Below are 12,307 nucleotides of genomic sequence, written 5' to 3' on the forward strand. Positions count from 1 at the left end.
AGGTATAAGATAATGACCTCAAAAGACACTTATTTCATAGGAGTATCAATTTTTTTTTCACTTAAAAGGGTTATCTACATGTTTTAACTATATGGTTTCTATTTCAAGAATAGCTTTTTAATAATATGTACATTTGAAGCTTTATGTTGTAAATGTCATTCTATATTCAATCATTGATTTTTTTTTTTTTTTACGTTCAGGATCCAAAAATTTAACACATCCAATTAAGACACCTATTAAAATCATCCTGATAAACACGTGGGATGTCATTGAACATCTAGTAAAATATAGGAAACACCTTGCAGCACCTTAACAACTACTTAGGAGGGTATAGCCATCCCCCTGTAACAACTTAAGAAAAGGTTTGTTTAACAAAACCTTTGCATCCACCTTGCAACTTTAAGCAACCACACAGTATTTGATGACAAACTTCTAAGTAGCTTTTTAAAAAACAATTGGAAGACCATATCAGCCACTTAGAAATGCCTATGCAGCCACATATACCAGTAACTGCTTTACTAACCATCTGGAACACCTTAGTAACTGTCTTACTAACCACCAACAAACACATGAAAAGGAACTGGGCAGAAAAATCATTTTCAGGGCTGAATTTATGATTCAAAAGTTAAATAACAACACCATCAAACCAACAAACTAAGTTTATTTCACGCCTTTTGTACCTTGTGGCCAATGTAGGTATTTCTTAGGTCTTTGCTGTACATTACATTTTAGCAGAGAAAAAGAATAATATTTCTAAGAAAAAACAAAAAATAGGGTTTTTGCACTACATGCTGCGACCATAATAACGGAATAGTTTTTATTTTTCTGTTTGTAACTTTAGGATGGATGCGATGTTCTTACAGCTGGGACATGTGAGCCTCGTGGTGAGTTCATTTTTACTTTAACTTTCACACTGTTTGTCCTGCAGTGCCTAGAGGAGAATCACTGAAGAACAGAGGCTGATGCACTAGGTTACTATTGAAACGTAATGCAAATAATAGCAGGTGTCACCTTTTTATATATAAATTCCACCCAGCATAACATTTAGGCGTTCCAATAACTATCGACTGGGGCAACACACCACCTAGCGGCCTGGAGAGGAACTGCTGCCTACATGTATAATAGCATAGACCCAACTAATCGATTACTTTACTGATTGCCAATCATTTTAATAATCAGCGTTAATCGATTAGTGGTTGCAGCCCTAAACCAGTCCAAAAACCACTAAATATTTGCTGTTCTATCTTTGCTTCCTTCTTAGGTACTTCTACCAAACTCCTGCCCTGCACCAGTGCTGCCACGACTGTCACGCGGCCAAATTACTACAGTGAGGTAGGCCAGCATGTCAATTAACCCCATTAACATGGGTATCGCCTAGCAGCCAATTTCAAGGACCTATCAACTGCTTAGCAACGCCCTAGTAAGCACTTGGGGAGGCCGTAGCTTTCATTGTTCCTATGTGAGATACATTGAAAATCATCAGGCTGCACTTCATCTTACTGTCCTACCAACCCCCAACAATCCCCATTGGAACCTCATTGCACCCACTTAGCAACACCACAGCAACCACCTGGAACACTTAGTAAACCACAAAGCAACCACGTAGTAATACCCTAGCAACCACCTACGGTATCATATCAGCTTTACCACACCAATAATCTGGCAACAGAATAAAATGTCACAGCACCAATTTAGCAACCAATTAGCAAGACCATTGTAACTGCCAAGGAAGACCATATTAGCTACTCTAAACCATGGGATCCATCAAGCTATCACGTGGAATACAATATCAATCATGGAGCAAATACCGTTTTACTTTAGAAACGTCAGAGGAACAAAACTGCCTCACAGAGGTAAACATATAACACATAAACTGCTATGATAACGGTAACGTATAATAACAACAACAATAATAATAATAATAATAATAATAATAATAATAATGGTAACACTTTATTTTAAGGAGCACAAATTAGGTGCTTATTAATGTCTTATTATTTGCTTAATAAAGCCTTAATTAGACATGTGTAAATGATTTATTCACTACTTATTAGGCTTTATTCTGTGTTAGTGTTGGTGCTTAGTTAGGGGTATTAGTTCCTATAGTGCACAATAAATAAACACACACACACACACACTAACGTCATTCACATCAATGCGGCAAATTGATCAAAACCAAAATTTGACCAATAATGTAGTAAAAAATAGGGGTGGGCAATATGGCCCTAAAATAATATCATGATTGTATTGAAAATAAAGTATGAACAGGTTCTGAATCTGATTGATTAAATATTTATTCAGTTCTTTTAATGTCTAATTAGTGATGAACAGAACCTCAATTTAGAATATGGTACATTTCTTGGTCTATTTATTAAATACTTTTTAAATACGTAGTGAGGGGGATTCAGTTTCTTTTTAGTGTCTAATTAGTGATGAACAGAACCTCATATGACACCCCTAAAGTGTGGTCACATTAAAGTAATTATATATATTAATATATATATAATTTGGCGCCCCCTCTAGTCCAGCGCCCCTATGCGCCTCACAGGCTGCATACCCCCTAAGGCACTTTCCTTTTAAATAATACCCACATATTTCATATCAAAATATTCAGAACAGTCTCAGCTGTCTCAATAATGAGGAAATAAGTGGCCTGGAGGATGTATGAAGAGATTATGTGGTCCTAAACCTCAAAAATGTGAAATCCGATTTAAAAATGATTCCTATATATTGTTAAAAATATATTTTACTTGTTTTGGTGCTTGAAATTGATTTACCAGAGTATTAGCTTCACATAAGTAGTAAACTATATATAAAATAATATATAAATGTAAAATAAAGGTGTAAAATATTTTTTTTTGTAAAAACTTTTATTCAGTATTATGTTGCCATTCTACTTGACACAACAGTCCAACAGCCATAAACTTTGACATAAACATAAATAAAAATCACTGTTCATTAGTAAATGTTTACTGTATAAAAAACATTGTCTGTTGATTAGAAAATTCTTACTTTCACATATAAAAGCTAACTAAGTTTCCCTTTCTCCCACTCACCTAAGTGGAATGCAGAAGAGTCCACCTGAAGAGACGGTGGATTTACTCTTTTTATTTCACTATACTTCACTTTACACCTAAACAGACTACTAGTGATTTTGCATTCACTACACACACAAATAAAAATTAAGAATAAAACTAAATACAACAAATTCTCATTTGAACATAACAGTATGATATATATGGCATCAGTGGTCATAATGTTTTTTATTTGTATGCAATTTGTAGGTGAAGCTTACTTTTACTAAAAAGAAAGAAAAAACTGCGTTATCCCGTCAGATGCTTTCAATACATACAGCAGCAGCATTTAGCTCGCTAGCTCGCTTACTCACGTCACATAAACATCCCTACTTAGTGAGAGTTTCATAAATACACTAAATACACTCACAGATCTTCAGTTGGATCCTGATTGGGTCTATATTTTTCCTCATAGTAACTTCAGCCGCGCTGAACTGTTTACACCCCTCCCCCACGTGTGTGTCTTTCAGTTTCTCTCTGACTAAGACTGATGTAATCATGTGTGGGAGGGTTTTAGTGATTTTCTGAAAGCCCATTGGTCATCTTTACACAACCAACAGAGATGACAGACACATGAATCCACCAATTATAGATGAGAGGCTGTGACAGACACATGAATCCACCAGTCGCAGATGACAGGCTGGTGATAGACACACGAATCTACCACTCAGACAAGAGAGGCAGACCGCATTGCTCGCCTAATAGGCTTATAAGTCCGGACATGAGTGACGTACAGACTGTTGATTCAGGAAATATTTGAACTCTGTTTGTGTGCCGTGTTATCGCAAAGATATTTATAGAAACGCCCAGCAACGCTTGCGTTTGACGCGCCCCCGCGTCCGTCGACTAGTGATGGGCAGATGAAGCCTCATTGTGTGTATGGCACATTTCCCAAACTGTATCGACACTGTGTTGAAACTGTGTTGCTGTATCACTTAATGGCGACATCTGCTGGACTAAGAAAGTCATTGCAAGCAACTGCGCGAGGAAATGCATCGGTCACGTGGTTTTCCTTAAAATGATACGCGGCCCGACACAGGGGTTCGCCTTGTTTGCTCGGTGCATGCGCTGAAGTTTCAGTGTCGTCAGACCCATCGCTACCAAAGGACACAGGAAGTGTATCGGTCACGTGGTTTTCCTCAACTTGATACACGCACCGACACGGGGGCTGTATTCGGAATGGCATACTACTATACTGCGTACTGCATACTGCACTAGTATGTACTGCATACTACACGCTGCCCAGTATGTAGTATTCGGTACTGTAACACTTTTGATTGTAGTACCCTACACGGTCCTGCTGTGACACACCAGTCAGTGCTCTGTAGTGCTCCGAATTCCTCAGAGTGAGTTGTAAACAGAAAGAACATGAAAAATGTCCTACCTTTTCATTATTAAAACTAATGAGATCTGCATACTGTCCAGAACAGCAATTGCTGCTTTTATTTTAGAGTTTAGCAGCTAACCCAATTCTAACAACCAATTAGCAGCAGCCCCCACAACCCAAGTATGTTCCAGTTATATTTAAATATGTTTTTCTATTTATTTTAGTAGATTACTATTTTCATCTATGTAAGTACCAACAAGAAGAAAACATTTAAACAAACTCTCATTCATATTTACACAATCTCAACACAAATCAAACAATTTTATTAATTTGTATTCAAATAATTCCCTTATTTAAAAGAAAAATATGTATTTAAACACAGGGAATTATTTATTAAATCAACAGAACGATTTATTAAACAAAGGTAATTATTTATTAAATAAAGAGAACGATTTATTAAAACTGAGGGATTTTTTTATTAAAGTAACAGAATAATTTATTAAAACTGAGGGAATCATTTATTAAAATAACAGAATAATTTATTAAAACTGAGGGAATAATTTACTGCATCAAGGAAAGTAATGGCTCACCGCTGTCGAGACCCTCCGCTGTCCCGGCCGCAGAAAGCGCTCGGTCGCGGCAGCGGAGGGTCCCGGCCGCGGAAAGCGCTCGGTCGCGGCAGCGGTGGGTCCCCGCCGCGGAGAACGCGCGGCCGCGGCAGCGGAGGGTCCCCACCCGCGGAGAACGCGCGGCAGCGGAGAGTCCCGGCGGCGGACAGCGCTCGGCCGCGGCAGCGGAGGGGGCTCGACAGCGGTGAGCCAATACTTTCCAAAATAATTCCCTTAATTTAAAAATATATTTATTTATAAAATTAAAAAATCTCTCGCACTCGCCTCCATCTTGTTTTTTTCTGAAGCGAGCTGGAGAAGCCAGTCGCAATGCATGTTGGGATGCAGTACACCGCGAAGATAGCTCTCCATGCACACTGCGGAATCGGAGCGGAGTAGTATACCATCCGGGTACCTGTAGTGCACTACAGATCCTCAGTTTGGTCACATACTGTGTACTGCATACTGGCTTTAGGCAGATTTAGTACGCGAGTAGTATGTAGTATGCCATTCCGAATACAGCCGGGGTTTCGCCTTGACAGCTCGGCGCATGTGTTGAGGTTTCAGGGTCGTCAGACCCATCACTACCGTCGACCTTAAAGGGTTTTAAAGGCTGCCCTTCAACGTGCAACTAAGTAATAGGCTGCCTGACTGGTGAGTTTTATGTGTACTTAATGTTTTGGCTGCTCTGGCGTACTGTAGGCATACAAATGAGTGATATTGTTGAACGCCTGTACTTGCAGGAAAGTTAAGCATTTATTGTGGAGTCTATTGTATACTTTTGTGGTTTGTAGCTGTAACGTTATTTGTGTTAAGTTCATATAACTCAATCGAGACAGAGAATAGTTTGTGTAGTATTTATTGGGGGGGGGGGGGGGGGTGTTGCAGAAGGGGTACCCACTATATTCACTGCACGCCACAGAGAGAGAGAGAGAGCGCGGGTGGGCGGGCGCTAGACTGTGGCTTAGGTGGGCAACAGGAAATTGTTCTTAGATGAATCTGACCTCCAACCGAGCACGCTGTCTCCTCGTGGCTGCTGTGTCCTGTTATCCAGGTGGGGAAGTAAGTGAATGTTTGCAAGTATAAATGCTCTAAAAGCACTATAATAAGACGCTAAGCGTCGGTTAGCATGAGTTATCACGGCCGCTAACCACGCACCTGGCCGACGCTATTGTGTGCTAGTATCCTCCCATTAGCATTAGCCACTGAGGCCTACTAACTACGCACCTGGCCGACGCTATTGTGTGCTAGTATCCTCCCATTAGCATTAGCCACCGAGGCCTACTAACTACGCACCTGGCCGACGCTATTGTGTGCTAGTATCCTCCCATTAGCATTCGCCACCGAGGCCTACTAACTACGCACCTGGCCGACGCTATTGTGTGCTAGTATCCTCCCATTAGCATTAGCCACTGAGGCCTACTAACTACGCACCTGGCCGACGCTATTGTGTGCTAGTATCCTCCCATTAGCATTAGCCCCCGAGGCCTACTAACTACGCACCTGGCCGACGCTATTGTGTGCTAGTATCCTCCCATTAGCATTAGCCCCCGAGGCCTACTAACTACGCACCTGGCCGACGCTATTGTGTGCTAATACATTTCCACTAGCATAAGTGAGCTAAGTAACTAGCATTAGTTACTTAGCTCACTTAAGTAACTACATGCTTTGCTGCCGCAATTTCGCGCATGTAAAAGGCAGCACTAATCATTTTGGCCCAGGTTTAACACACAATGTATATAAATAAATGTTTAATATGTGGATATAGGCCTGGACAATAATTCGATATCGGTATTTATCGCGATAAGAAATGTTTCAATAATGGTGATATCAGTTTTGTGGTATATCGATATGTATTATGTACAGAATCTGTCACGGACGGGCGTTTTTTTACTGGCGTCAGCTCGCCGCAGAGCCAAACACATTCTGCCCCCGTAGCTGCGCTACCTCAGTCACAGGCATCACACACAGGCACGTAGCCAGATAGGCTAGGCTAGGCTAGGTTAAAATGGCTAGGCTAGGCTAGGTTCAGGTCCGCTCCGCATCTAAAATGTCTCGAAACGGAGCCGGGACGAGCGGATCCAAGGCTAGGGTAGACTCGGTTCGGTCATCCGCGGCTCCGCTGGTCCAGCCGCGGGTCCGCTCGCCCAGCCGCGGGTCCGCTAGCCCAGCCGCCGGTCCGCTCCCTTGCCTCTTTGCTGCAAATTGTGCCGGTGAGTGGAGCCGACAAGCAGCGTAACGTTAATACATCTAATCTGTTCCACCACCATCAAGCATCTTCACTACATACAATATTTTCCTTATACTGACTGAAGCACTTAGATAGATTATAGATTATGTTGAAACTAAGTTATTTAAAGTTTATGAATCCTTTAGGTTTGTTTATTTGCCGTGGATATCATTTTGAATACCTCTTGTATTCTGGCTGAAGCACTTTAATAGATTATGTTGAAACTAAGTTATTTATAGTTGAAAAATCCTATAGGTTTGTTTATTTGACGGGAAAATCTTGTTGCTTTTATGTATATAAAGGCTTCTTGTATTATATATCCTAGTTAAAACACTTTTGTTTTAATCTGTTAAATTTGTTTACAATGAATAAGAAGCTCTGCCTCTGTTGTCATTTAAAGTTATTTTTATTTGTAATAGTTATATAGGCTTATGTTTGACAGGGATGTCATGTTATTATTTTGCTATATGCAAATAAAATTGAGCATTGATTTATTTTGACTGCACTCACTGAAAGATCTATATCATAATTGTAGGAAATGAAGATAATAATAAGAATTTGAACAAATTTGACAGACCAACCAAACCCTCCCTCTCTTTAGGTGACCTTAAAGACAATAGCCCAGCGCCACAAGGCTCACTTCATGGCTCAAATCCATCGAGACGTCGCGTCCTTTGAGGAGAGAAGACTGCAAGATGTGCTTATCCGGCAAACTCAAGCTCCCTCACGTTCCGTCCAGATGGTGCGAGAAGATTTGCAGGAGATTTGGGACCAGCGACTTTTGGAGTTGTTGGGAAAACGCAAGCAGTGTCTGCAAGTGAGTGTAGTATTCATATTGCTTGAGTGTTCAGAATTGTCTACAATATCCTTTAATAATACTAGAAATTTTCATGATCATTGATTTTATTGTCTCTGATCTGACCGGGCAACATTTTATTTGAATTAAAGTAAGCATGTTGTTTGATCTTGCATTTCGCAAGTTTCATTCAGGCCCTCACTGATTGGCTGAAAACACTCTGCCCTGCTTCGCCCCACTCAGTGTAGTTTTGTGCTTCAGTCAGAGACCTTATTATTGATTCGAATGGTTAGTTTATCTGTGTAAATGTGTTTGTGGCAGCTTACACTGTCACACTGTTTAATGTGTGGCTGGTAAGCAATCGACCAATCTGCAACTTTCATCCACAAGTTTCCTCCAATATGTCAATACACTGTCAAACTCACTTCCTTTTGCCTGCTTGTGTCAATACAGTATAATTACGATATTCATATTAACAATAAAAATGTAATTGGTAGCAGATTTTGTGAGTAGCGTAAATTGAAATATTTCAAAAGGGTTTAATACTCATATCACAGATATTTAAACATGGTCAAAAATGTAAGATTAGTATATAGACAGTATACAGCATATAGATCCATACACACTTTTTTTTTTTTTTTTTTTTTTGTAAATAAGCTGAATAAATCCAATATTACAAATAGTGGCATGTTGGTCTTTGTTTGATGCTCAGTGTTTGGTAAATATTTTTAAGTTGCTTTTTTGTATTAGTTTGAAAATTATTTAAAAAAGTAAAGCAAAATAAACAGTTTAATTTTGTACATTTTTTGAGTGTACAGATTTAATAAAATGAAAAGCTGTCAATATTATCTCAGTTGTGATTTGTAAAAAGTCTCTTCGTACAAGATACAATAAGAAAATGTCTCTCTCCACCCGTGATAGGATATGGACAGCATTCTGGAGTTCCTGGAAGATGGTATAGCCAAGCATGCAGTCACTCTCTCTGAGGAACATCAGGCACAGATCAGTGCCCATGAGCAGAGCAGAGCGCTGGCCAGACGTGCGGACGAGGCAGCCGTGGTGCAGTTTTTTGAGCGAGAGCTTGTTCGTCGTACAGCATTGGCTGATCGTCAGAAAGCTTTCAATCAAGTAAGGCCTACTGTTATTTGCTTTATTTTTCTTAATTTAATTGACACATGCTGTAAATTCACTTTAATGATAATCATTCTTGTTTGAAATGATTTCTCTTGTAGCACCTTTTGGACAAATATGATTCGGCAGTGTCTGTCTTGAAGTCCTCGGAGAATAAGTCTCAGCATAGCCTAAAAGAGTTGCAGCGAGAAAACCTGGCACTGTTGCCAGGTCAGAACACTGACCCGCCTAAGACTGTGGCTGACCTACTTCAAGACAAGCAGTGCCTCTTGCTTCAGTTGCAGCAGGCGCAAAAACAAATGGAGGTAATGATTCTAGAAACTTGCAATACTTGGAGTTAGAATGACCTTTTTTTTCCTCTTTGGGGGAAATCTCTAATTTATTTGATGCAAACTTTATCAATATTAAGTATTAAATGAGCAGTTATAAAAAATAAAAATGATAGGAGATGAGATTGATTGGCTGTGTGTAGATTTTGACCCATATTTGGCAAGTTGCTCCAGCATTGCGTGAGGTCAGAATGCTGCAGTTCTTTATTCAGCCTCTTGATGGTAATGTGGACCTTCACACATGGCTGCAGAACCCCTTTAAAACCAGTGTTGTCATCCATGCTCTGTGTGCAGTATGAATGTTGCCACTTGTGTCAAACAAATTGGTCAAACTTACTTGTCAATGGGGGAAGCAAAGTAAAAACAATTTAACACTACTGACTGGGTACCCCTGTCAAGAGTACAGCACATAGCTCAGTACAGTGACTGTCTGAACACAGCAAAACTAGCAAAGTTAACTTAAGTTCTGTTCTGTACAGAAACTCGCAGTATCTAATGATGTATCAACAGGTTTGCTTGGAAAGATTAATGTGGCACCCAGACCCACCCTCTGTTAATATCTGGGATTGGCCAATAAGGCTAAAAGGCTACCAGTATTCAGGATTGTCTAAAAAAACACTGATCACATAAGACAGTACTGTATTTTTACTCTCAGTACTTTAGTAGTACATTTTAGAATATTACTTTTAAGTACAAAAATGTTTTAATACTTTAGTACTTCTACTTAAATGTGATGCTTAAAGAACACTTTAACTTCTACTCACAACTTTTTTTATGATAGAGCGCTTGTACTTTTACTCTTTTAGTCTGGGTCTCTAGTATTTTTTTATACACATCCTGGTTTCACACAGTCAATTACATTACATTTAAAAAGGTCTCACTATGTAGGTATATCATAATGGAGCACTACACTGACCAAGCATGCTCTTAACCAATCAGCTGTCATTCTGCTATTTATTTGCCCTCGCCGCCCTTCTTAGTACTAAATGTTTTAACGTACAAGTTCAAGTGAGGTTTGTACAGCATGACTGTGTATCTGCAGAGCTTTTCCTTGTCTTTGTTCATTGTGTTTACTTTTTTGCCTTATGTATTTGTATTGACTACATGTATCTACTGTCCAGGGAATGTGTTCTACTAGATTGTAAGGCATTGCTGTAGGGAACTGATTGCATTCAGCTACACAAGCATTAGTGAGTTCAGGATGTTGGGTCATCAGAACTTCATCTAAACACCAACTGAGGATGGAGCACCATTATTTCAGTTCCACTGCTCCACCTCTCAATGCTATAGGGTTATTCTATTCTATTCTCCTGTGTCCTATACCTGGCATTAGTTATGGTGCCAATACTCAGCAATAGGTAAAACTTAAAGTAAATGAATGCATTTGTTAAAAAAGGTCCACAAAAATTGGACATACGGCACAATCATGTATTCATATTTTAGTTGCATCATGAAATTTATTTTCTTTCTGTATTAACAGGTTTGCTGATGCATTTCCTATTCATTTTGAAGCCTTGTTTCAGCATTTCTCAGTTCGTTTAATGCACTGCGAGTGAGAGAGTAAACTCTTAAGTAAAAAAAAAAGGGTTTTAAGGCATATCTAGTAGTGGAAAAAATGGTAGGAGGAGAAAAAGAGACACAAAAACAGGAAAATGCGTTTAAATGCTTCCCTTCCCACAGGGGTCCAGTTAAATTAGCTCTGAATGTTTTATGAGACCCAGCGTTTCAGCTCACACTGCTACTGCCAGGATAGGGAAATTGTCTTTAGGGCACAGACTAGAGGTTAGATCACACTGGGGGATGTGGTTATTGGTCAGTCTAGTGACATGAATGCAGACCAGACAAATGATATATAAATCACAGTGAAAATCACTGTAATGCTAATACAGCGTGATATTCTGTTGACTGTCATTCAGGCATGATGCTGAATGCTGCAGAAGACTTTTGTCATGGTGTGGGGTTCAGTTTAGTGCAATGTCAGATCAGCTTTGGTCTTTATTTCAGGCATTTAACAGCCGATGTTTAATGTTGGGCTTATAAGAAATTGATAAGTTATTGTTATAATTAGTAACAGTGTAATTAATTCTTGCAGTTATTCCAGGGCTTTACAAACTACTGCTGGTATCTTGTCAGTGAGGCTTGTCTAATAGCCTTGCTCATAAAGCTGCTAGACTAGGGTTAGCTTTTAGCATAGCACAGATACTTGTTCAAATCCTGTGCTTTCACTTTTTGTGCGCACAGCTTTCAACTTTCTTTCCCAGCTTCAGAACTGGCACACCTCTATTTCCTAATCTCCTAAACTCAGTCCAATATTTATAAATGTATACACACTCCCAATATTCCATAAGCAACCCATAAACATGAAAGAGAGTAAGTGACAGAGAGAGAAAGAGAGAAAATGTTTATTTTTGTTAAAAATGCACATAAATTAACATTTTTAATTGACACTGAAAGCAAACAAATGGAAAACATTTTTTTTTCTTTTATATTCACACTTTTTTTCCGCCATAACACAAATAAAAAAACCTAGATGTATTTTTCTAAAAAAAAAAATAAAAAATAAAAAAGCAATTACAAAACTATAGTTAATAAATATGTATTTACCAACAAACTTCATAACATCCCAGCAGAAAAACTAACAAAGGGCTTTTAATTATGAATTAAAGATGCAGACACACCAGCCTTCTACCCTAGGTCTGGAGTAGCTTATCTGTGATTGCTAACAACCAGATTAAAGTATGTAATACTGCAGGCCTCGAATGGGCTGGAGAGTTTTAGCTTTAACTAAAACTGCTAAAATGTCTAGTTTTTG

At 39.1% G+C, this 12,307-nt stretch overlaps 1 protein-coding gene across 6 annotated transcripts in view; it reads left to right on the plus strand.

The window, feature by feature from the left end:
- LOC125785700 (centromere-associated protein E-like) overlaps positions 1-12,307 on the plus strand; it is a 143,603-nt gene that overhangs the window by 102,880 nt on the left and 28,416 nt on the right. Inside the window, exons 44-45 of one of the 6 annotated variants that reach the window (XM_049469751.1) lie at positions 8,957-9,163; positions 9,268-9,471. The exons of the other annotated variants lie outside the window; for them this stretch is intronic. Of the exons in view, the coding sequence (XP_049325708.1) occupies positions 8,957-9,163; positions 9,268-9,471 (411 nt within the window). The remainder of the gene's footprint in view (positions 1-8,956; positions 9,164-9,267; positions 9,472-12,307) is intronic. 6 annotated transcript variants of the gene reach the window in all.

This window comes from Astyanax mexicanus, chromosome 21, assembly GCF_023375975.1.
Source record: "Astyanax mexicanus isolate ESR-SI-001 chromosome 21, AstMex3_surface, whole genome shotgun sequence".
In the NCBI taxonomy this organism is placed as follows: Eukaryota; Metazoa; Chordata; class Actinopteri; order Characiformes; family Acestrorhamphidae; genus Astyanax; species Astyanax mexicanus.